Below are 26532 nucleotides of genomic sequence, written 5' to 3' on the forward strand. Positions count from 1 at the left end.
AACATCCCTTTCCTACCTTACTAATGGAGTGGCTTCTCAGGAAGCTGGTTTCCTCAATGCATCATTTTCTCAGATTCCTCGTGGTACCACTGTTTTGAGGTCACCTGTCCCTGTGTAACCTCCCCCAAGTCCAACCCATCAAGCTAGGTACAAGCAACTCCTCAAATTGTCACCATCAGCTTGCTGTTTATTTAGCTGTTTTCACTGCATGCGATTAGCCACGTTGGCTGACATAGCTGACAATTACAGATACCTTTCGCTCCTTTTTCATGGCAGAACTGAGCTGCTGCGAGAAGCTGCATAAGATGGGGATTTTTGTGGGGCTTTTCTTCTGATAACGTATTGAATACAAATATAGAATTAGCAGTAAACTATATTTTTAAAAATCTGTTTTTTCACAATCCCCATTAAGCTCTTTGCTGGCCCTCTTGGGAGCTGTTCACTACAGCTGAAGAAACACCTGGCTTAATGATTAAGAACATACTGCTATTTTCTCTTTATTTGTTCATGTCTGGTCTTACATGTACTTTTAGCTGGAAGAACAACAATGCTTGCCATTTTTCTGTGATTGTTTACACAGAAGAATACCCTTTTACACCTTCATTGTACTAAACTAAATAATCCAGGCTCTTGGAGCCTCCAGACACATGGCATGCTCTGTGCATTTGCTCTCATTCCCACAAATCTCTCTTGAGTATCAGTGACCAGATTTGTACGCAACAGTCCCAGTTAGCTTACTTAATGTGCACCCATTATTTCTGAGATGCTTCCTGTTATTACTGAAATTATCACAATCCACAAAACATAAAGCTCCTGGGGTTGATATTTTGTTTGTTTGTTTGTTTTTTTGCTGGCTATAGATGTTTCAGTGCTTGTCCTTAACCTGCTAGCTGGGAACTAAGAGACAACATTTAATCTTAAACAGTCAGCAGAGGCAGGCCTCAGTGATTTTGTTGGCACAAGGTCAGTTCTCACACATTGATGATTTTGCTCAGGTAAAACTTGAAGTGTCTTCGAGGAACTTTTGCCCATAAGGAATAAACAGGACAGAAAATTGGCCTTTAATCACTTTAAAATAGACTGGCCAAACCAAAACAAATACACTGTAAGAAAAGCTGCAGGCTGGCAGATTTAGTTGACCTTTTCCTCATCTGATTTCTAGTGTGTGACTATTTTATTCACTACAAAGTATAATTTTAACAGAAGCTTAACCTGTGCCAATTAGTCTTTCAAGACAGGCTTAATTTTGGAGGGCAAAGTAATTCAGTTTTAAGTAGATCCCAATTTAAACTTTGCTGCTGAAATGTGATACCTGATCTAAAGTATCGCATATAAGAACAATTTATTGTAATGGCACACTGAGTTTGAACTGATGAAATCTCACTGAAACTATATTACAAAATGGCTTTTTGGTGCTAATTCTCAGGTGAGTTTGCAGATGGCACCTAATTGTTGGGAGTGGTCAAATCCTTGGAGGGCAGGGCTGCTACTGAAAGGGACTGGGACAGGCTGGAGAAATGGGCTGCGGAAACCCTGAAGTTTGGTACAAGCAAGCACAAAGTCCTACACTTGGGTTGGAATAACTCCACACAACAGGACAGGCTGAGGGCTGGCTGTACAGGAAAGGGCTTTGCTGAAAAGGACCTGAGGGTGCTGGTGGATGAGAGCAATACGCTCTTGCTGCAAAGTCAGCTACATCCAGGACTGCATTAGCAAGAGGTTAGCCAGCAGGGCAAGGGATTATTCTTCTCCATTTGGCACTTGTGAGACTATACCCGGAGTATAAATCCTGATCTGGGCTCCTCAGGACATAGAAGACATTAATATACTGAAGCACGCCCAGTTTAGAGCCACCAATGTGGTCACAGGACTGAAGCACAGGGACATATAAGAAGCTGGAAGAGTTGGGTTTGCTTGACTGGCAGAGAAGGAAATCTCTCTTCCACTGTTTCATGGGAGGGTGAGGAGAAGACGGAGGCACACACCTCTTGGGTGCACAGTAGAAGGACAAGAAGCAATGGACAGAAGTTAGAACATGGTAAATTTCTGACTCAAAATAATAAAAATGTTTCTAATGTAGAAGTGGTCAAAACTTCAATTGGGCTGCTCAGAGAGAATGTGGAATTCACATCCTTGGAGCTATTTAAAGCTCAACATGGCAACCTGATCTAGCTGAACCTACTTTGAGCAGGATTAAAGACCCCCATAGGCACCAGAGATGGTCTTGAATCTATGATTCCAACTTCTTAGCATCAGGTGCTGTAGTTTAAAAAGACAGCATGCCTGATGGATGCAGCAACATAAAGTAAAAATGTGGGTGGAATCATTCTCTACTCTATAAAACACTCCATGGCACTGTATTACTGTATAGGCATCTGAGGTAGCCATTTGCATTTCTTATTAATTATTCTAATCAGAGCCATTAACATAATTGTTTTTAATTGCTTATGAAATGGCAAAGAACCTTGCTGAAAGGAAAGGGCTATATAAAATATTGCTAGTTTTATTTCAAGGAATGTTTTCTACTTAGTGTTAGCTGAATTCCAGTAAGCGCAAATTTAAATTTATCTCCAATCTATGCCAAATTGAATTTGTTTTTCTGTGTGAATACATAAGGACAAAGTAGAATGTTTATGATTTTAATACTGCTACAAAATGATCTTTTTAATAATGCATGAAGTAACCAGAGTTATTGCAAACTCAAGTACTGAGCAGATTGTAACAACCTTTCAGTAAACATTATTGTCTTACTCAAGTTCTGCAGATCTTCTGGATGCTAAAAGGAAATCCTGTCCTGCCTCCATGGCCTCTTTGTGAAAGAAAAGGAAAGAAGAATCAAATACAGAAACCACAAGAGGAAAAAGCACACTGTTCCCTGCACCAAAGCACTTTACATGTGATTATAAGTCAAATTATATATTCTTTCCCCAGTGCTTTAGCAGAGTTTGAGTTTGTGGTCAGAAAATGTCAGCCTTCACTGAGTAATGTGCTTTTTGCAGGCCAGCCAGCTTTCCAAAATGAGAAGTCTGTAGCTCCTGTAGTCTTACACATACAAGTATCTTAAATGATGAACCTGAGGTACAGATGCTTTAAAACAGTTGTATTAAAAAAACAAAACAAAAAAAGAAGTGTGCTTTTATTTTCACCCTGTTTTGAACATTTTCAGTCCTGCCATCGTGTTTTTCAGTTTTCTACCTTATTGAGCCATAAACTTGTTATAATAAGCAAAAGGTGAATTTTTGAAGTAATCCTCATCACCTGAACCCTGGAATTGTGGTTGCAAAGGAACTATAAAATGTCACAAGGCTTGCAATGAGAGAGTTGGCTACGTTCTGACAACCATTGTCAGTGAGACAACAACAGCTGCTCTGAACAATCACTACAGCCACAAAAGAACAAATTAATGGTCAGTCAAGGAGAAGCAAAATGGAGAACAAAGGATAAGCTTGACCAAGCTATGACCAACCAAGGGTAAACTAAACCAACTTTCCCATATGTTTAATAGAAATAATAGCACTTATTTATGGAGCAGGGTTATTTTCAGTTATCAGTTCATTAATATTTGTGAAATGCTGGGGAATCCTTCATGGAATATGCAAAATAATGCAAAATGTGAGCTAATTAGCGTATGTGCTGCTCCAAGGCAACCACAGCTTGTCTGAGGGAGGGAGGCTGTGTAGGTGAGGGGGCAAAACAGAGAAGAACAAACACAGGCAAATGGCAATAAGATGTGTCGCAGAGGAAGAAGAGGAAATGAAATCGTAGGGGACATGGAAGGAGGAAATGAGGCCACATGGGACAAAGAGGTGATGCCTGGGTTCCTGCAGTATAGAGACACAGGCACAAATCTGTATGTAACTGAGCTTTATTACTAGTGCTGCTTATGCAGTACCCTGTTGTTTGTTGTCTGTTTTGGGGTTTGTTGGGTCTTTCTGTTTTTTTGTTGGTTTTTGTTTTGTTTTGTTTTTTAAGAAAAAACTAAGTATAACCAGAGAAAAAGAAGTATAACCAGATGGGAGTATTTAACTGACCATCTGCAAGTACAGAGGGTAACTGTGCATTTTTCAGGGTATAAATCTTCCAAGATAAGAAATCAAAAGCTTTATACTTCTGTATTGCTGACAAAGTGAGCATTGTTTGAGAACAGATTGCAACATGCACTTGAACAATAGCTTTAGATCAGTGGAAGCACAGAATACGGCTGTGACATATGTTTCAATTAAAACAAAAATAATTAGCCACCCGTTAGTGTCATGAAAAGCAGAGGCTATTAACAGTAAATGCTCTTTAGCAATAATGTTATCTCCACAAAGCTGTTTCCAGTGTTTTTTATACCCCTTACTGATAATTTTTTCCACTGTGTAGGTATCTGCCTGTTGTTTTACATATTCCTCCTCAGCTTCCTTTATATCTTGGTACTGTAGGAAACTGATTAGTGGGGGAGACTGTAATGATACAAAGGCTCTTCACCTGGAGGCTGCCTGTTGTCATATTGTGCGTCAGTGTTGTTATTACATGACAGCCAATTTTACTTCTGGAGAACTGCTGCATAGATCACAAAAAGTACTGTCTTGCTGACTGCAGTGGGAAGCTTTGATGGTATTCTGGTAAAGAACACAGAGACTGAGTGCCTTGCACTTCTCACCTCTAGTAATGGATTTTCCAAGTCAGTGTTAGAGCACTGTCACTGACTCCTGAGTTTTTCATACTAAGGAGAAACCAGAATTACTGAGATGATGGTTTTGCTTGTGCCTGTGTCAAGGATCAAAGCCATTAATTTTTAAAGAAAACTTTCTACTATTGAAAGTATTTATTTCAATATTAAAAAAAACTTATTTCTAAATGTACCTGTGGCCCTCTTTCTCCAAAAGATTCTGTTCAGAACAATGTCAAAAAGCATGCAGTTACTATTCTCATACCTAGCTCATGTCCTTTAATATTGAGATAACTGAGACCCAAACTGTACTCATTTCTTTTGTAGTATAAAATGATATCTTTCAAAAGAGTTATTACCTTTTTAATAAATGGACTCTTTTCCTAAGAACTGTAACTTTATTTTAAGTTAGAATTCCACCTGCTTTTAGGAGTCTAGAGACTCACACAGGGATAACTGTTTAGCATTCTACTGTTATTTTCAACGCAATTCATGTTTAACACAATCCCTAATTCAGCACAATTCTTATTCTTTACGGTCTCACTGGACATCTCAGCTGATGTATATAGTAAGTGCTGTTGGTAGATATTTGTATTCAGTTTAGTAGCATTAAATTTTGTGTTTTCTCTTTTAACTTTTCAGATGCTTGTAATCCTTTGTGTAATAACAGGTTTGGTTTTTGCTAGCTATATATGTATGGCAAGATGCCTGGTATCAGCTGAGCTGTGAAAATGAAAATATCAGAATATCCCTGTGTGTGAACTCTGCAAGAAACAAATACTACCCTCTGCTTAAAAAAAAAAAGGCACAAACCAACAAAACCCAACACCCTTGCTGAAGAAAGCTTTGGTCTTCTGAAATGAGTGTAAGGGAAAAGTCATTATGTGTAAATTCTACCCTGTCAGAGAACTCTCACCCAATTTATTCTGTTTACAGATTTTGTCTAATAATGATTATTTCTCACACCTCTTGAGTGTCAGATTTACTGATGAAATGTGCTAGGGAATGAAATAATATTCAACTATTGTACAGCTGAATTCAACTATTGTACAGTTACAGTATCATAAGTTTAAGTTTTATAGTTTGATGATAATTTATTAATGCCTTGCTTATGATTACAATTAAGACTGAATTTTTTCTTTTGAACCCATGAATAAAGTGTACAACTCATTTAACTACTTGCTGAGATCCTCCCATATCCAGTTAGTCCACCATCACCCCCCTGTCACAGCACCCAGACAGCATGTACGACTCTTCTGAAAACGTATCCTCAGCATAATTTACAGAGATTAACCTACTAATACCGATGTTTAACTATCTGTGAATCAGTACAGATAGTTTAATATAACATGAATTTCCAGCTATATTTTCTGTTTGTCTCTTCTGTTCCCCACAAATGTGTTAAGATTCCAGTTTTGTATAGTCTGATGCAGCTTCAGGTTTCCTTGGAATTATGAAATACAAGTTCAGGAAAATTTCTTTTATGTCTTACTATATATTACTGCATAGCACAAATCCTGCAACACCTGCTGCCCACAAAGTAAAGTGCATATCCATAGCTAGGCTGGTTAATCTATTGTGAGAATGGTGGATGACCTTCACTGGGTTATGTATCAATAAAAATAGATGGGGAATTCAGACAGTTTTCTTGCAAGAACCAATACCCCCCCTCTCCTTCCCCAACCCCCCACTCCTCCATCCCCTGATATTTTATGTCTAGATCCAAATTTAAGAATTTCCAGAACAAGTAAAAAGATAAATACACAGAAAGCAACTTGTTCTGACCTCAGACCTGACTCTGCTATGAGCAGAAGGTGGGACTAGAGACATCCAGAGGTCCTGTCCAACTCGAATTACCCTGTGGTCCTATGATCTTGCAGTCATGCTCTATACTAATCCAACCAGATGTGATATGCCTGCATTCAGATCCAGCAGCAATAGTCCAACCAGTGGGTAGTTTGACTGGTTAGTGGAGGGGTAAACAGATTCACGGGACCCATTCTGTTATCAAGCAATGTTAATAAAAACCTGACATGCTCCAGACTCAGCAAAACCATCTGTAGTCACAGATAGATGATACAGGCACAAACACACCTGTACCATGCCTACTCTTCAATTTCTAAAGCCAGCCTACCCACACACCCTAGAGTAAACTGGGTGCCTGCCAAACCACAAGATTATGAAACAAGGAGAGGCACAGGGTGAGCAGCAGCAGTTTACACTTACTGTATTTTCCTTTTTGCTCCTCTTTGTCTCTTAATACCTCTGTACATTTGGAGCATAAGTTCTTCAGAAGATAGAATAGGGTTTTCTCCTGAAGTCTTATGTAGTGGCTAAGGAGGTTGTCCTGGGTTCAGCAGTAGCAGTTATTTTTCTCCGTCTTGGTAGCTGGTGCAGTGCAGTGTTTTGACTTTTGGCTTGGGAACAGAGCTGATAACAATGATGTTTTGGTTTGGCCAAGGACTTTGTGAGCCTCATGCTCTGCCAGGGAAGAGGGGAAGCCAGGAGGAAGCAGAGACAGGACACCTGACCCAAACTGACCAAAGAGGTATTCCATACCAGAGCACGTCATGCCCAGGATGTAACTGAGAGTTACCCGGAAGGGCTGGTAGTCTGCAGGGTTGGAGGAGGACCCATGGGAGTTGAATTCTTTTGATTCTCCTCTCCGTCCCTCTGGGAGCAGGGGGAGGGAAGAAGGGGGGGGAGGTGAGTGAACGAGTTGCCTGACTGGGTTTAAACCACGACAGAGGTGAAGTGCTTTGGACTCTTGATTTGTGTTTCTAGGTGTTACGGTAATTTGAATACTGTGCAATAACAACTACACAACTCTTAAGAGACTTTCAGGGCAGGGAGTTAATTCTGTCTGTTCAACTAACATACTTCTAAGAGAAAAGCATCTATTCTTTAACCAAAGTCCTCAGGAAATACAGGCTGATCCATTTCTCATGGAGGCATATTCCAACCATTTATGTCTTCCACTGTGAAAAGTTGTGCAGAATTTCTAATTTGAATTTGTCTGATTTCAGTTTATAGGCATTTTTCTCGTTATGCCTCTTACTGTGAAAGATTAGAAATCACTGTAGCCGCCTTCCAGTTCTCTTTTTGAAAAGCCAAAGAGATTGTGCACTTTAAGTCTTCCTATGCAAAGAATCTTCTCTAGCCTCAAATAACTTCTTGACATTCTGTCGACAACAAGGGCACTAGAGGCTAGAGCAGTATTACCACAAGAATCTCCCCAATGCCACATGTAGAAGGAAAATAATTTCTCTTTCTACTTGCCACATCAGTGGTTACGTAGTCAAGGATTCCATTATTTGCTCATATTGTAGCACTAGACTGGAATTAATTTTTGCTGTCACCCCCATCTCTGCAGACATGATCTGCTCATTCTATTTTTAAGTAACTCCACTGATGCCTATATTAAAATACACTGTATCTGAAAGGGATTAATTTACTAAACAATGCAGATCTTTTGATAACCCCAGCTTGCAATTAATTTCCCATTTAACCACTCTTTCTCTTCACAATACATGAGTTTTGCTTTGTCATTGCTGAAAATACTAATACATCTATTTCTTTTTCTCTGTATTAAGATGCTTGTGCTCTCCTGCCAGCTTTCCTGAGCAACTATACCCTTTGGAGCTGCTGTTCAGTGGATACCACCTACCAGTTTCCTGAATAAACTGGTCTGTTCCCCTAAAACCAAGTTCTGTATTCTGCTGCTCTCCTTCTGCCCCCACAGGATCATGAACTCCATTCTTCACTCACTTCAGGCCAGGCTCTGATAGCCAAGCCATCGATTACATCCCCCAGTTCTTCCTTGTTGGTGAAGAACAGATCCAGCTGTGAATCACCCCTGGTTGGCTCAGCCAGTATCAAGAAGTTATCCATGGTGTTTTTCAAAATCTTCTTGACTGGTTGCATTCCAATGTGCTGTGTTGTAGCAGATGTCAGGCAGGCTGAAACTCACTCAAAACCTGGGGTCTGTGATCAAGAGACTTCCTTGCTCCTAGTTAAAGTTCTCACCAGGTTGGCTGGCCAGCAGGCAGAGATGCTCTTTTTGCGTTTTGTTAGGTGGATCTTGTCTCTCCCCAGTGACACAAGATCTCACAGACATGGTTTCTCAGACAGGGTTAGTTACCATGCTGATCTATATGCATTGCAGTCACTGTTTTCAAAGCTCTGCCTCCTCAAGCATACACAAACACATGCACAATCCCGGCCTACCCACCCAGTTTTTTTTTAGCTCGTCAAATACCTGGCATACTTAATTGTGAATCATTCCAATCACCATAAGGGTCTTAATGATGACAATTAAGTGTAATTTCCAATTCTCTTACTCGTTTGCTGATATTTTACCTTGGTTTTACAGTCAATAGTATTGAAAATGATTCTGCGTTTCCCCTTGTTCTGTATGGTGATAGTTCAGTTTGCTGCTAACACAGCACCTCCGTTTACATGGCACTGCAGGAAAAAATCAGCCTCACTCTAGGTTACTAATTTAGCATCTTCCAGCTGCTCTGCTTAGTCTCCAGCCATGATTAACCCACACCTGGCAGACAGAGGCCAGCATAGCCCTACATCCCCCACTATCTTTGAAATGTGTCTGATACCCCACAATACCTGATTTTTCTCTTGGAACTACAGACAGAAAGAGCACTTCACACCAAGTATATTTTGCCTTCCTTCTCTAATCTGTGGGCAGGAAGAAACTGGAAGGCAATCTCTGACTTTCGAGTGCCTTTCAAGGTTCCTGCTGTTGTCTATGGCCTGCGCGGTTCCACTTGATGCCACATAATTGGTTCCAAACTGAATTATCTCCCAGATAACAGTGTAAGCTTCTGCAGTAGTGCAATTGCTTTTTGTGTTTTTGCTTTGGGGAGACAACATGCTGTCATATTTTCCTGGTGTCATTTCCTGTCAACTTTGTCCACTCTGGATCATACAGGAGTGGCATGTTTACTTAATACTGTAAGGAATGGTGCTGCAGACGTATTTGGCAGCATTGTATTTCAGTACATGAACCGCTGGATATCTGAAGGTGTGACACTTTTTGCTGGCCAAATACCCATTCCTGCTTTTTTTGCACGTAAAGTGTCCAATCCAGTTCTTTTGTTTCTATTCTCATTTCCCTGATGCTGTCCTCCCCCATGGTTTCTGTGGCAACAGCTTCTGAATGTAGTCATCCAAGAGGCATTTGTTTTCTGAAATACTATACTTTTGATATACACACTTCTAGACCACAGATATTATGTAAAGGAACTGCTTGAGGATACTTCAGGTTGCAATAGAGTTCAGTTATAAGACTCCTGAAGTCATGTTCTTTATGTTTCAGCTGAAGTAACTATTTCAATTAGTTTAGTTGCTAAAAATTGTTTACTTCTGAAGATGATAGAAAGTATCATGATTTGACATTACACACATTATCTTTTTTTACAGTCAAAGGATGCATTTATGATCCAAGGCCTTATGTGCATTAACATTATTCTTACTAATAATGCATTTTCATCTGCTAAATATATCCCATATATGAAAAGAGGCAGGGGGGATGTATCTTAGCTAGCTTTATGCTTTTTTTTAATGCAGGTAGGAACATCTAGAACGACTCACCCAGATTTCTGTTGGTCTGCACAAATAGGCATTATCTGGATGATTCACCTCCTTCCCAAACAGACACTTCTAGTGACTGATACAAATGACAACTCTACAGATCAGCTTTATTATCCAAGATGTCTGAGACTAGGGTATGCAAATCCCAGCCCACAGAAACCAAACAGTTGGTCATCTGGAGAGGAACTGAGATAAAGAACTCACAGGTGCTGTGTGCATCTTCATGTGCCCCTTCTGCTGGGAGGCACCTCAGGGCTTTGAGAAGACAACAGCTCTTCAGATGCATGAAGTCTAAGGTGAGCCTGCCATTATTAGTAAGTAAAAGTTTTCTACTTCTGAATTTGCCTTATTCTTCAGTTGCGAGTTAAACCTGTGCACTCTCCTCACCTCTCCAGGCCACAAGGGAACTCCTTCCCTAGAAGCGGCTCAGCACTTGCGTTGAGTAGCACCCACCAAAACCAGGCCCCGCTCCCTCCCTCTTCCAATGCCCTCACCCAGCACCCACCTGTTAGACCTCAGCTGTAGGCCACAGGAGTTAGTAAGGGGGAGGGGGAAGGGGAAGGACTGATGGCGGAGGGCAACCATTCCGCCTCCCCTTGCCATGTTGGGGCGCAGGACTCCGCCTGAGGCAGCCAGCGAACCGCCCCCGCCCGTTCTAACGGCTCACGGCGCGCCCCCACCCCGCCCCCTCGGCTCCGCGCATGCCTGTTGGGGCGCGCTCGGCGCCGGGGGAGACGCCGAGGAGGCGTGGCCAGCCCCGGGGCGGTGCCGCGGCTGGAGGGGCGGGCGGGAGGCGACCGGTGACCCGGCGGGGCTCGGGCGCGGCTTGAGGCGGGGCTGCGCTGCGGGGCGGGGCGTGGTGCGGGGCGTGGTGCGGGGCGGAGGGGAGCGGAGCGGAGCGGGGCGGAGGGGAGCGGAGCGAGCCTCAGTGGCGCCGGCCGGTGCACGCGCGCCCGGACGTTGGGGCCGCTGGGGCCGCACGCGCCCCGGGGCGGGCGCTACCCGGCCCCCGTCGCTCTGCCTTCGCTTTCCCTTCCCTTCCCCTCCTACTCCCGCCCGGCACAGCCCGGCTCCGTTCGGCTCGGCGCTGTGATTGGGCGGAAGATGGCGCTGGGCGGATGGAAATCCTAATGACAGTCTCCAAAATCGCCTCCATCTGTACCATGGTGAGGGAGTGAGTGAGGGGCCGGGGCAGCTCGCTCCCGGCTGCTCGCGGGTGGAAAGGGCGGTGTGGAGGCTGGGTTTGCGCAGCGCCCCGGTGGGCGGCTGGGTGGTGCGGAGCGGAGCGCTGGGACGGAGCAGCGGGGAGGCGGCTGTGGCCGTGGGTGGGGATGGGAAGCGGAGCGGGGTTAATCGGCTTTGGGAGGCTCAACCTTGGTGCAGACGCTGATGGGATCGGGTTGGGCTGGGCGCCGGGGGCAGTCCTGTCTGTGAACGGGACAGGGAGGAGTGCGGGGTTGCTGAGCGCAGCTCCTCCCCGAAGTGTGCCGGGAGCCGGGGCATTGCCTTGAGTTCGGGTGGCTTGTTGCAGGTGTGTCGCTCTTAGCGTAGGGTGCCTCCTTGTCCCTGTGCACTCGGTAACTGTCCCTTCTCCCTGCGTACCTCACTCCTGCGGTGGAGCAGTGCCTGTGAGCGGGCGGGTTACCCGGAAAAGTGCTCGCACCTTGCGTGATCTGCTCAGCCGCGCGCGCTCCACGCGCTGGCTGTAATTGGACTTGTTCGCTTCGATCCGCGTCCTGATAGGAGCGATCCTCCGCTGATCGCGCTTTCATTACACTCTCGCTTGAAATTAGAGCCGTAAGCAGGTGTGATAAGGTTCTCTCGGGGTTTTTTAAAGAGGGGTGGATTCACTGGTGGAGGGATGCTGAATTTAAGGAAGGAAATAGCCCTTAGTCAATAGAAGTTACTGTTACTCGTCATGGAAGAGATGTATTGATGATTCATAGCTGAGGATCTTGCATTTGTGCTGTTTTCTACCTATTCCATGGCCAAGTGAAAGTTCTTGTTCTCAAATCTGTTTCTGTGAGGGAGGGGAAGAGATACTTGAGGGGAAAAAAACTAGATGCACTCTGTCATCTAGTTTTTTAATTTGCTGAATTGGGATTATAATGTCTTGTAACGTCAAACAGTTGGGAATGCTCACGTTTTATATTACTGGAAACTGATTTATGGTTTTCATAAATCTTGCTGCAAAGAGGCTTTAAACAGGAGTTTCAGAGGTGGCTCATGCGAACTTTGTATGAGCATCTGTAAGTCCGTGCGGTGAGATTGCTCAGGTGGGGTGTTGGTCTGCTGGAGCAGTAGTTTTCTGTGATATGGGAGATCACTTCCTTTTGTCTGGACTTGGAAAGTCTGACTTCTTGAATTAATCAGCTGTATACCAGCACCTTTATGTGGCCAGATGTCGTAGGACATAGACTTTAGGAGTTTTCATTCTCTGAAGTAGTTAGATTTTAGGTTATACTGTTGAGGTGTCAGTGTGGTTGACCCTTGACCTGGGACCATCTTGTTTTATTGCCATTCTAACTAACATATTTTCACTTGCAGCTGACCACTAGCTATTGTGTCAGTATAAATCCAGTGCTGGCCCTAGATTAGGCCCACTGAAAGAAGAGGCCTAAACTTTTCTGCTTCTGGACAGCACAGAAGTTGTATTTGTGGTCTGGCCAAGCAGCTAGTTTAAGGTTATTCTGTATGTATGCTTATTAGAAATTACATTATATCAGTGCCATTTAGGTCAGTCCCGAATCGATTAGTTTCAACTAAAAATCTTCTGATTAACTAAAGTGTCTATATCCATGATGCTGAAATTCTGATGGCAATTGGGCATTATCTGTCCAATCGTAATCATGTGCACCGAGATGGATAAATTCCAGGCATAAGGTTTTTCCTGTGCATTTCTGATGCGTGATCTTGAATAGTACTGTGAGGCGGGACAGCTGGTATAGGATACCTGCTTTAAAAGTTCTTTCACACTTAATAGGTAGTGTGAGATTGTGCTTAAAAATATTTCCGTAAAGATAGTGTGGAGAAGCACTTGGTACTTACTGTGGAATTGTTTAGACCAGTGTGGTTATGGTCAGACAAATCTATTTAATTCTAACAAGAGTCATATACTCATGTTTAAGCATATGTTTTGCAAAACCAAAAAGGAATATAATTGCTGAGTAATACTATTTTTTTCCCAGCAGTTCTTCTTTGTGTCAACACACTGTTTGCTAAACTGCCAACTTCTTAAAAATTCTTGCAAGTTTGTCTTGCCCTTCCCCATGTCTCTTACAAGAACTTTCAGGCTGCTGCTTCTCTTCTTGTGTTTGCTTAGTACAAAACCAGTAATAGGCAATTTTTGTCAGAGGCGGTTTGTGCCTACACAAACCTAACACACACGTACACTTACAGTCTGTAACAGAGCAGTCTGGAACTGTGTTGAAGAAGCCCTTCCATTGCAGTCCTGTGTTTCACGACTTCCATTTTTGTACCCAAATTTAAGTTTCATTTCTGCTGACTCACTTGTCTTTTATGCATCTTATTCTTGTTCAAGATCTGAATATTAGAAAGTAATAAATGACATTTTATGGTACTGGCGGATTGTGTGGGTATAGTGAACAGCGATATCCAGTAATTTTAGTTTGTTAGCCACAGTGGCTTTTGAGATGATCTTACAGGAGCACATTCTGCCTACAAAGTGTTTTCTATGCTTCATTAGTTCATTCATCTATACTCCAGCATTCATACCAGTGATGGCAGAGCTCTTCCTGTCATACCGTCTCCTAGTGCTGTATTCCCTTTGAGCTTCCTTTGCTCTGCGTCACCACTCACATGGTTCCTTGTGCTGTTGTCTCGATTACAAGGCTGGAGATTGTGGAAGAGCACTGGAAAATTCCTTTGCCCTCGAGTGGTTTAGCCAGTGTTCTTGTTGCAGGTGGATAAGGTTAATAGTGTGGGGCCTTTATTTTTTTTTTAATGTCTTTGCAGTAGAAGTAGAACTTGGTCTTTTACCCTCATCCGTGCATTAAACTGCAGCCAGAGTCTTACCTGACTAAATTATATGGGGTTTTTATGCATGGCTGAGAAGTGGTAAAGTAACCCATGCTAACTGCCATGAAGATGTGACCCGTGCTATGCTCACCATAAAACGTAGATTGAATCTAATACTTCTGACTTTTGCTTCTGTTATCTAACAAAAAATTGCTAGCAGTTGAAAAGTATTAAATCTTATAGTGGCTGAAGCAGAGAGGAGATAGAAATTACCTTTTGTAGCTTAAAAGCTACAAAAAGCTACAGAGATGTCAGTCTAAGACATGCAGAAGGAACTTGTAATGGGAGTAGTATTTGGTTTTCAGTGTTCTAGAAACTGGTTCCTTATGTTACCACAGCCTGAAAAAGTTTAATGAAATTTAAAAATGATGCTAATCTAGAAGCTGTTGCATTAGACATGAAAATCTTTTCTTCATGTTTCAGGTATTTGTTCCCTTCTCTATCTGCCAGTTTAGCATCTTATTTACAGGACCAGTGTCACTGAATGTCTTCAGTGATTCACTCAGCTCCCCAACATTGACATGACATACATAGTTTTTAGCTAGACTGTATGATGTGACAGTGTGTTCTGCATGAGAAGTCTGTGCATATCTTATAACCCAAATTTTTGTTTCTGAAAGGAGTGGGACTTGTGGAGCCACTCTGAATGGCTGTCTATTGTCCTTTTCCTGCCTGTCTCCTGTCTAAGGGTACTGTCACCAGTACCCTTTTACTGTTTCAGTCACATTTGATGACGATTTAGAGGTCTTGGAGGTACTCGAGTTCAAACAAGCACATTTGGAGTGGCAGAGGGAGAGGAAAGCAGCTTAGAGGAAATAGACCCTGAAGTGCCCAGTTGAGAGAAGGCTGCAGTGCACCTACCTTGGATGTCACAGCAGAGAGGCTTTATAAAAACATTGAACTGTAGGAAAATTTAATAACTAACTGTGAGATAGGTAAACATACATGGACTTCATTACTGCTTAAGGAATTATGTGTTTACAATAGGTTTTTCAAACCTGATTGTGAAATCCGCACTTAATGTAAATTGATGTTTGCCAGAGTCTGCAGTGAGCCAGAAATGGCTATGATGTACTCACTCCTGTTCCCTCTAATTGCACCGTCTCTTCTGAAGCGCAAATTACAATACTTAAACATTAATTGATGATAAGGTTAATAGATTCAACAGGAAAGTGTACAGAAGACTTGTGCTAGAAAAAGTGAGAATTGAAAATTACAGCAAAGAAAGAAAAGTTGTGGGAAAACATACCTTCAAAATGAATTGGTGACAGAAAAGAAAGCAGGGGAGGAGAGGACTAAAGTAACACAGAGAAGATAGTGTTATGGTATTCCTTCATCCAACTGACTTGCTCATGTAGCAGGGTTGGCAAGAAGGAACATGTGCTGTGTCTCAGCCACTGTATTTCTTTCTGGCATCATGACCTGAATCCGCCTTGAGACACAGACTGGAGTGTTCAGGCACGTGTTCTGATGTGGTGATTCTGTTGCAAGCACATTACATTTTGGAGAAGTATTTGTTGGGTAACAGCTTAAACCACAGTAGGGAGGTTCACTCATCTGTTGGGAGTTATCAGGAGAGTCTTTCATGATAAATATGACCCTAAGATTCAAGTTGTCATAATTTTTCTAGATGTAACATGCTACAGTATGGTGATGAAAGATGAGTCCATATATTTGCTCTTTAAAATACTGTGTCTGTGACACTGCTTAGTATACTAATTAATTTAGACAAATTTGGTTTAAACTTACATGAAACTGATTTTGACTCTGAATTAATATAAAGCAAATGTCAAATATGAGACACAGAGAAAAACTCCTGAAGTTGTATAGCTGTAAAGCAATATTTATACCAGCACCGATAATTATTTAGTTGGCATATTACTTATATTGGAAAATGTCAATTATATAAATGTTCCCTTTTCTTTTTTACCTGCTTGTACACATATACTCATCTTGCAAGTTCTAAGCACAAAGAAACAACGAAATACAGACTTGGGCTCTGGTCTTGCCGACAGAATTTTTAGCTGTGTTGTAGGGAATACAAAGCTTGAATATCTAGATTGGTTATTTAATACTCTTTGTCTTTATTTTTTAAACTACTGAAACAGCTAATTTGCATTAAAACTAGGAATGACTCTATAAGATGTGGTAAAAGGATGTTTGCCTTTTAATTGATATTGCCTACTTTTCTCTTTCAAATTTGTGAAGGAAAGAGGTATATAAAGGCCCTGTATGGGGGGTAGCTTCTGTTTTTCTAGCTTAGCAAATTTCCTAAAGTTAAATGCTTTTAACAAATAATTTGTTCAGTGTATCTGATCTTTCAGTTGAGGAGACAAAAACCCAACTAGATATTTTTGTGGTGTAGAACCAGAATGGTGTATTAACATAAGTAGACCAGAACTGGAAAAGATTTTTTGCTGGTTTTCATCAACTCAAATCCTTTTTATAATTCCACAGAAATGGGAAATTATAAAAGCAACATACTTGTTTTTATGAAACAGGAATTATGTGGGTTAAAAAAGCATGTGAGACACATCACAGTGTGCAGTTTATCAACGAAAGCAGTTGAGCAAATGTGTTGTTCCCTACCCTCTCCCACATTTTGGGTGATTAGTTGAGTCTGATTTTTCCAAAAGATTAATATAATGCTTATAATTAACTGTACTTTTTAGGCAGTAAAAGATTTCTAAGATCAGATCTTCTTTAAATACATCTCACAGACTCCTGTCTTGTCTGCTAGTGTAATTCAACCTTTAACTAAAAGTCTTTGAAGATGGTAGTTTTGATCTTTTGGGACCTCACTTAATGAGTGTTGTTATGAGATGTGTTGCTCTGATGCTACGGAAAATCCATCTGATTGGAGGAAATTGAAGCAAAGGCACCTAATATTATAAACAGCATCAACCCAGGAATTTTCTGGAATTACACAGTATAAATACGACTTACCTTGTTGCCAGTATTTTAGTTTTTAGGAATGTGATTTTATTCTGTATTGGGGATAGTACTGAACTGTAGAAGGATCACTGCATCTTTTTATGTTTGGAATATCCATTCCATGGAAGAGCCAAACCCAGAGCCCTAATTCTCTCTATGTCAGCTTCATAGGTTAGAGTAATTTATCTTTGACTTCAGTATTAAAAGCAGAAGGAAGGATGACTGTGCATAGTTGCTATGAAGGAAAATGTGTTGTGTATGTTCAGTGGGGCTCAAAAAGATGGGTTTGGTAGATGCACCAAATATGAAGAGAAGGCGATTTTGTGCTATGATAACATTTTCCTTGCCCAGGTAGAGATGTTTTTGCTTTGTACTCAATAAAACCCCTTTTGTCTTAGCTGCGCATGATTAGAATATATACGACTGTGTCTTAAATTAATTAGTTACAAATAGTGTTATTTTCTGAAGTATTTTAAAAATATGAACTGAAATTATCCAAATATTTCATAGTTACTTTAACAAGTTGTGTATAACAAACACATGTTCTTTTGCAAATAAGTGAACAATGAGGATTATTGAATCCCACTCAGTATATGTAATTTCTGCTTCCTGGGCTGGAAACAGTATCAAAAGAAATATATTTCCATTTTGGCTGCAGTTGAAACAACATATATAAACTGATATAATGTAGCTGTTCTGTTTGCGCTTAATCACAATTCATATAAATATGTGGAAAAGTATGTATTCACACATTCTGTTAAAACATAACTGGAAGAGTGGAAATATGTATTTTTTAACAGATTCTATCAGTCACAGTGTATTAGTGTAGGCTATGAAATTCTGGATACCTTCACCAGTAGCACAGGCAAGGAAGATTTTTCTAATACATGGCAAAAAAAAAAAGGCAAAAGCACTAGTAAATGAGCGTTTCTACATTGAAGGGGTTTTTTTATTATAACTGATTAATTTTGTGCTTGCAGTGTTTTATTCTTGCTCAGGAAAACATTGCTATTCCTGGTTACCAAGTTTCCCTTTTAGTTCTAATGCCATTCACAGTATCACAGTATGCTAGAGATTGGAAGGGACCTCGAAAGATCATCTAGTCCAATCCCCCTGCCGGAGCAGGAACACCGAGATAATGTTACACAGGAATGTGTCCAGGCAGGTTCTGAATGTCTCCAGGGAAGGAGACTCCACAACCTCCCTGGACAGCCTGTTCCAGTGTTCCGTCACCCTCACTGAGAAGAAGTTTCTTCTCAAGTTTAAGTGGAACCTCTTGTGTTCCAGTTTGTACCCATTACCCCTTGTCCTATCATTGTTTGCCACTGAGTAGAGCCTGGCTCCATCCTCGTGACACTCCCCCTTCATATATTTATATACACTAATAAGGTCACCCCTCAGTCTCCTCCTCTCCAAACTATAGAGACCCAGCTCCCTCAGTCTTTCCTCATAAGGGAGATGCTCCACTCCCTTAATCATCTTAGTTGCCCTGCGCTGGACTCTCTCCAGCAGCTCCCTGTCCTTCTTGAACTGAGGGGCCCAGAACTGGACACAGTATTCCAGATGGGGTCTCACCAGGGCAGAGTAGAGGGGAAGGAGGACCTCTCTCGACCTACTAACCACCCCCCTTCTAAATACACCCCAGGATGCCATTGGCCTTCTTGGCCCCAAGGGCACAGTGTTGGCTCATGGTCATCCTGTCGTCCACTAGGACCCCCAGGTCCCTCTCCCCTACACTGCTCTCTTAACAGGTTGTTCCCCAACCTATACTGGAACCTGGGGTTGTTCCTGCCCAGATGCAGGACTCTACACTTTCCCTTGTTATATTTCATCAAGTTATTCCCTGCCCAACTCTCCAGCCTGTCCAGGTCTCGCTGGATGGCAGCACAGCCTTCTGGCGTGTCAGCCACTCTTCCCAGCTTAGTGTCATCAGTAAACTTGCTGATAGTACACTCAATTCCCTCATCTAAATCATTGATGAATATATTAAATAATACCGGTCCCAGTACTGACCCTTGAGGCACTCCACTAGTTACAGGCCTCCAACTAGACTCAGCCCCATAGACTACAACTCTCTGGCTTCTCTCCTTCAGCCAGTTCACAGTCCACCTCACTACCTGATCATCCAGACCATACTTCCTCAATTTAGCTGTGAGGATGCTGTGGGAGACTGTGTCAAATGCTTTGCTGAGGTCAAGGTAGACCACATCCACCGCTCTGCCATCATCCATCCACCGTGTTATGTCCTCATAAAAGGCTAAGAGATTGGTCAAACATGATTTCCCCTTGGTGAAGCCATGTTGACTGCCCCTCGTAACCCTCTTATCCTTGATATGCCTTAAGATGGCACCAAGGATAAGGTGTTCCATCACTTTCCCAGGGATGGAGGTGAGGCTGACCGGTCTATAGTTACCCGGGTCCTCCTCCTTGCCCTTTTTGAAGACTGGAGTGACATTTGCTTTCCTCCAGTCCTCAGGCACCTCTCCCGTTTCCCAAGACTTGGTAAAGATGATGGAGAGTGGTCTAGCAATGACTTCCGCCAGTTCCCTCAGCACCCACGGGTGCATCCCATCTGGACTCATGGATTTATGGATGTCCAGATTGCTCAACTGGTCTCTAACCCATTCCTCATCGACTAAGGCAAACCGCTCCGTTGACCTGACTTCATCTAAGGTCTCAGGGGTACAGGGCTCTTCAGGACTGCCTGCAGCAGAGTAGACAGAGACAAAGAAGGCATTCAGTAACTCTGCCATCTCTTTATCTTCTGTCACCAGGGCACCCATCCCGTTCATCAGTGGGCCTACATTGCCTCTGGTGTTAGTTTTGTCTGCCATGTATTTGAAAAAGCTCTTTCTGCTGTCCTTGACCCTTCTCGCCAGGTTTAATTCTAAGGAGGCCTTAGTCATCCTAGCTGCCTTCCTACATCCTCTAGCAGCAGCCTTATATTCCTCCCAAGTGGCCAGCCCCTCCTTCCATGACCTGTAAACTCTCCTCTTCCACTTGAGCACACCCAGCAATTCCCTATTTAGCCACGCAGGTCTCTTGGCCCTCTTCCTTGACTTCCTATGTGTCGGGGTGCTCCGATCTTGAGCTCGGAAAAAGCAATCCTTGAATGCCAACCAACTATCTTGGGCCCCTTTACCTTCAAACAGCCTTGCCCATGGGATTTCCCCTAGCAATTGCTTGAAAAGGCCAAAGTTTGCCCTGCTAAAGTCCAGGGTTGCAATTCTACTTGCTATTCTACTGGTCCTACCACACAAGATCCTGAATTCCACCATCTCGTGGTCGCTGCAACCAAGGCAGCCCTCAACCTTTCTGTCATAGGAAGAATAAAAGTTCTGTTTTGTAGCATTAATTTTTGTGATTGTTCACTTACCTGTACATAAGGTAATGTTTAAAAAAATTGGACTTATATATTCCTATGCAACATGGTTTAGTTATGTGAGTCACCTTTTATCTTTATTTTTCCTTGCTTCTTGAGGGAGGTGGAGACCGTTGTAGGGAAGGATCTAGCATAATGCGCATGTGAAGGGAAAAATGTATCTTCAGAATTTTTGCAATAAATCTAAGTTTCAAGGTAAATAATTTCAAAGTGAAATGTTTTGTTTTACTTGGGAAATTTACAACTCAATAAAGCTGGAGGATAAAGCTGTTAGAGCAAACTACTGCAAAGATGAGCCACCAAGTTACCAACCGATACTTATTCTAGAGAGGGATGGATCAACCCCTCTAGCCCAGCCTAAGAAGACTAACACCAGTGTAATCTTCAAAGCACATTTGGCTCATTATGAATATAGTCTTTGTAAGAGAATTGCTGCCAGCTAGGTGGGATGATAAACTGCAATTGTTTGCCTGCTGGCTGGCATGTTTTTAGACAGTATTTTTTTATACAGGTTGGCTTTTTTTTCTTTGGTTCTTTTTAGAAAAGTGCCAGATGCTTTTTTGTTAGTGTTTTAGTTCAGATGAAGGTCTGTGCAATTCTGAAGCAATTCTCCCAAACAGCCTGCATCTTGGAGTGGTCTTCACATGCACAAATCAGATTGCTTGTGGAGAAAACCAAATCAGGCAATGTAGTTCAGCTGCAGCTGGGTGTTCAGTCACCAGCCAGCCTAGAACTAATCTGGCAAAACCCTTCTGAAACCCAAAGCCTGTATGTCAGATCATAAGCACCAACTGATTTGCTTTACAGTTTGGCTTCTGTTAGCTTATCCATATGTTAGCTGTTAGTGTGTCTCAGGGATACTAGTTTGACATGTAGCACCACAACAGTGTGACTTGTATGGTAGTGAGAAAAGGCACTAGTAAAGTGGAAATGGCATTTAAGGATATTACTGCTTTAGCAAGTGAAAAACTAAACAAATAAAAATGCCCATCATATGTCTGCACTTTTCATTTTTCCCTTTTTCCCTTTAAATGTACAATATCGGGGGTTTAGTTTATTTTAGAACTTTGTGAGAATCAGTATCTGTAAAACTTGAAAATCAGGAAAATTCAACTGTACTTAATTAAAAGATACTACACTGTCCTCTCCCACTGTATTTTCTGAGCTTTGATTCCATTAAACTGAAATAAAACACTCATTTGGTTAATGCTACATGTAGTTATTTATAGAAAACCCAAGCTCTTTTGAAAATAAAAGTTGAGAAACTTAATTAAGGGCCTTCAACAGTAAACACGGACTCTTACCTCTTCGTTAGTAGCGCCTTTTTCTCTAACTTGGTGGTGGAGATCAACAGTACATGTTCAACTGATTTGAATGTAGTTAAACTAAGATTACTTATTGTTTATCTCGTATCAGTTTGAAGTTAAGCACAGGATAAAGGGTACAGTGAAGTAAAGGTCAGCTTTACACCTAACTTTCATTATGTGTGAGAGCACTCGTTTATAATCATTGGTACTTTAACATTGTTTCCAGGATCATTTTTGGTAACAAAGGAAAGTTACGCAAATCTTCATTTCATATTGTGTTTTTGTATATATGCCTTAGCTGATAAACTTTCCACTTTGTAAAGCTATATTGCATTCAGTATGACAAATAGGTGTTCTGTATGCCTTTATAATTATGTCTGTGCTAGAAGGTGTGTAATGCAGGGCAGTGTTTGGTGATGTATAGTTTTATACTAATCTGATGCAAAACCTAGTAAGCAATATTAGCTCTTTTGGACTTTGTGCCTCTGTTCCTTCCTACTTCTGGTAATGCCTTGCGTGCTTCTGCTCAAAAGGGTAGGAGAAACTGGAGGTGGATGTACTAACCAAAGCTGATGATGCTCTTTCTGTGCTCTGCGCAATGTCAAAGCCAAGTTGCTGTGTGGGAGCTGAGCACCTATTGTATGGGTTGTTCAGCGAGACCCCCCAAAAAAGAGTGGTTTGTTTTGGGATATTCATACATCCCAGTTAAGTGGCAGAGGAAGAAATTCTGTATTCTGCAGCATGCATCACAAGCTGAAATTTCCCAAGGCTAGATCCCAAGCCAAGTAATTCTATCCAGGCTGATGGAAAGAGGTAGACTCCACTCCTGCTTTAAACCCCTGCTGTCCTCTTGATCAGAAGATGGTAGGATACCACACTAGTTGGTGGTGTGACAGTGCTTCCCCTCTGCATTTGTATTCACAGAATAGAAGAGTCAGCTGGGACTGGTAGCGTGTATGGTAATAATGAATGTGAAATGTTTTGCAGTGAGGGATAGCTAGAATCGTCAAATGTTTTTTATGGGTCAGATGTGAACATGCATTTTAGCATACGCTTTCAAGCCCCTGCTGCATACTGTGTTTTCGCCCTCTGCAACCAACATGCTGTGCGCTGTATGAATGATTCTTTGGAGGGAGGAATAACATCTTTTATGACAGACCAAAAGAGAGCTGTAGAGGGAAGTCTGAGTAGCTTGAAGGTTTTTATATTGGTGTAAAACATCCACACTGGTTTGTAGTAATAAAACATTCATAAACAGCTGCATTCAAACATAGGCAATGCCCTGCTTTGAAATCATGTGAAAGTCTAAGCCTTGAATGAAACAGCCTTGAAGAATCAGAAAACCATAACAATATGGGAGCATCTCAGCATGTCTATCTTGTTGCCAAGTCAGGGTGCTACAAAACTAAACACAGAGTTCAGGTTTGTACAAAACAGAAACATCAAAGTTTATACCATAATATTCTTCCTTCCAAAGATAGAATAAAGTAGCTGCTCCACCCTAGCTTCGAAAAGAGAGAGAATTTCCTAAAAGCCTACTTTTGAATGTATTTATTTTTAAAGAAGTAGAGATTTTAACAATAGGAGAAAAAGGCCTCCGCAGTTCCTTTTTTGCCTAGTTTATTTGCAAATAATACCCACCCAGCCAAAGCTCATGGGTGTATTTCAGTAAGGATGCAAAACTAAATATTCAGAAATCCTGGAGAGCTTTAATCTTAAATGAGGGTTTCTACCCCTTAGCACCAACATCACCATCTGAGAACAGCTTCTAAGGTAGTAAACCCTGCAGCTAAGTCCCTGGTAAAGGAGAGGCTTTATTGTACTGGATAATTGCAGGGGATACAGCTGACCATGCCATGACATGACGTGTCAGCAGCTGGGGCCGTGATGTGAATGGAGCAGAACTGTACTCTCTCAAGTGTGGAATTACACTCTTTTTTTGCTCTATTCTAGCTAAAGTTGCTACCTCCAAATGGGCCTTTGGCCATGTGTTTCAGAACTACTAAGCTAGACTGTGTAACCACTCTTAGATTCTGTAATACCAAAATCACATCATGGCAGATACCACAAAACAGAGTTTCAATTTTATTTTATACATTTTTATACATTCCTAATTTTAAGTCTACACCCTTCCCCCTATCTGTAATTAACCTGTGAAATCCTGCATGTAATTTTTAAGGCAGTTGTGATTTTGATTTATAGTTTTACTGTTGTAATGCGCAGGGCTATTTACTATGTCTTTGGTGTAAAGAAGGAACTTGTCAGGAAGGAGTCGTATCTGGTTTTAAGATTCTTTGCTGTATACTGTGCGCCTCTGGCTACGGTCATGTGCCCAGCGCTGTTGCTTTTGCTTTATTGACTTTGTCCTTCAATAAAACCTTGTTATCTTGTTTAGAAGAGGGAATTCGTATTTCACAGTGCCATTTTAGCTTCACTTAGGCCTGACTTTAGACTGGAATACTGGAATAGTCATGCTTATGCATTCGTTTGATAGTGTGTATGTATATATATATATATATATATATATACACATATCAGTGATGTTATATGCAACGAAAGTGATTTAGAGTTGGATATATTTGCTTTTATCTAAAACCAGTCAGTGTAAGAGCTCATAAAAAGCTAGGGGGTTTTAGTTCTCTCAGTTTTCCAGGGTAGAGGTTTTTCTGTCTTTAAATAAATAAAAAAAAACAAAAAAACCAACCCCAAAATAACCAAACAACAAAACCCACTTATTCCTTTGAAACCCAATGTTTATTGCACCAGTTCAGTCAACAGTTATTGGTTGGAACTATAGAGTAACCAAAGTTACTTTCTCCGAGTTCTTTTTGAGGACCAGACCCAGCAGATTTGTTGTGCAAAGGCTGCAGCATTCGTAATGCACACCAACAGCAGCTGTACTACGTTGTCTTTTAATTTTACAAAGTTCAAGGTATTTAACAAAGCCCTTTGAACAGTTTATGTTTTCGGTGTAGGTGTAACAGACCAGTCTCTCTGCTTCCTATGACCAAGCTGCATTTTTTAACTTTTTCTGAAATGTGCTATGCATTATGAAAATTACATGTGAAGAAGAGCTTGCCATTTGGCCTTGTATCACCTGCTTTGCAATACTATATTAATGCAGTTCTTACTAAAGAAACTCCTGTCTGAAAATAATAAATACATAACATCAAACCAGTATAATTGCATGAAAATACATGAAAATGATAAAACTTACTCGGGATGTTTTTGAACAGAACATATTTGGAAACACGTATCTCTGAGGTAATTTGGATTATGTTGAAATAGTTTTCTTGTGGTGGAAGAATGTTAGGCTCTTTATTATAAGTAACGAAGCATTATGTTACGGCACAGAAGACTTGCTGTCTACTTTAAGACCTGTGGGAAGTGGTTTTGTAGACAATCTAAATGTCCTGACAGTGCAAATCAACAGAGAACTTAGAGGACTGAATTTTCTGCATTCATGCCTAATGTTATTGTGCCTATGAACTTGTCTTTGCATTAACTAAACAAGTTCAGTTAATTTGCCATGTGTGATTGTTGAGCTGGGTCACAAGCTCCACTTTCTCTCCCACCTCCAGGGTAGAGACAGAAAGGTGTTTCATCCATTTTTAGTATTTAGTCTCATTTATTTCTGTTTTTCTCCCTCCTGACTAGAGAGACTTTCAGTGCAAGTAAACTCAGTAAACCAAAGTCTTATGGTCTGAGATCTGAAGATACTGGTTTGGTGTTAGCAAGGCCCATAGTAGTAACCAGGTTTTTTAGGGGGCTGTTTTTTGGGGGATTGGTTTGTTTTGGTCATTTATCTTTGCCAAAAAAACTTCTTCCCTTTCTCAACTACTTAAATTCACTGTGTACATAGTTGCAACACTGATATTTTGTGGCTTTTGGTTTTTCTAGGGCGCCAATGCCTCAGCTTTGGAGAAAGAGATTGGTCCGGAACAATTTCCAGTCAATGAGCACTATTTTGGTTTGGTTAATGTAAGTTTCAGACCATAACTTCATTGCTTTAAAATGCCGCCAGAGGATTTGTTCGATTACAAGATTGTGACTGAATGATGAATTAAAGCACTGAAAGATACAGTAGTTGAATATACATATTTATTGAAATGTTTCAATATTTACTGTATTTGTTGGACTGTGTATTTAATGCTTAATCTCATTTTACTAATGTAAAATGTAGATTACTCTTAAAAATAATTTTCTTGCTATTAAAATGTCTAAGTCTTAACAAAAGCTTGTTCATAGTATGCCAGTCTAAGTGAATAAATAACAGAAAAAAATCTGTGAAAGGCTGTTGATGATATGTTCACGTCTGCTATTTGTGTTAAAATTTACAAAAAATACTGAGCCCAAAGAGGAAAGCAGTGGTAGAAGAAACATACTGAATTGTTTGATTCAATCATTAGTTTTAAGGAATGATTTAAATTTTAATTTCTGTTATTACCAATGAAAAGTGTATCTTGTTAGAAATTGCGTTATTCTGACACAAAATATTAAATGATTTTCTTTGGGGGGGCTTCAGAAAGTGTGTATTTCATCTAACTTGATTTAACAAGAGCTATCATCTTGCTTTTCTTAATGAAACTCATTACTTCTAATGCCGT

General features: G+C 41.1%; 1 protein-coding gene across 1 annotated transcript in view; it reads left to right on the forward strand.

The window, feature by feature from the left end:
• Positions 1 to 11220: 11220 nt before the first annotated feature.
• USP12 (ubiquitin specific peptidase 12) overlaps positions 11221 to 26532 on the forward strand; it is a 41883-nt gene continuing 26571 nt past the window's right edge. The window contains exons 1-2 of the mRNA XM_061457603.1: positions 11221 to 11430; positions 25826 to 25906. Coding sequence (XP_061313587.1) covers positions 11383 to 11430; positions 25826 to 25906 — 129 coding nt within the window. The 5' untranslated portion in view covers positions 11221 to 11382. The remainder of the gene's footprint in view (positions 11431 to 25825; positions 25907 to 26532) is intronic.

This window comes from Pezoporus flaviventris, unplaced genomic scaffold (assembly GCF_033815535.1).
Source record: "Pezoporus flaviventris isolate CSIRO_AGI_PZ_B2104156 unplaced genomic scaffold, CSIRO_AGI_Pfla_v1 ptg000025l, whole genome shotgun sequence".
NCBI lineage: Eukaryota > Metazoa > Chordata > Aves > Psittaciformes > Psittacidae > Pezoporus > Pezoporus flaviventris.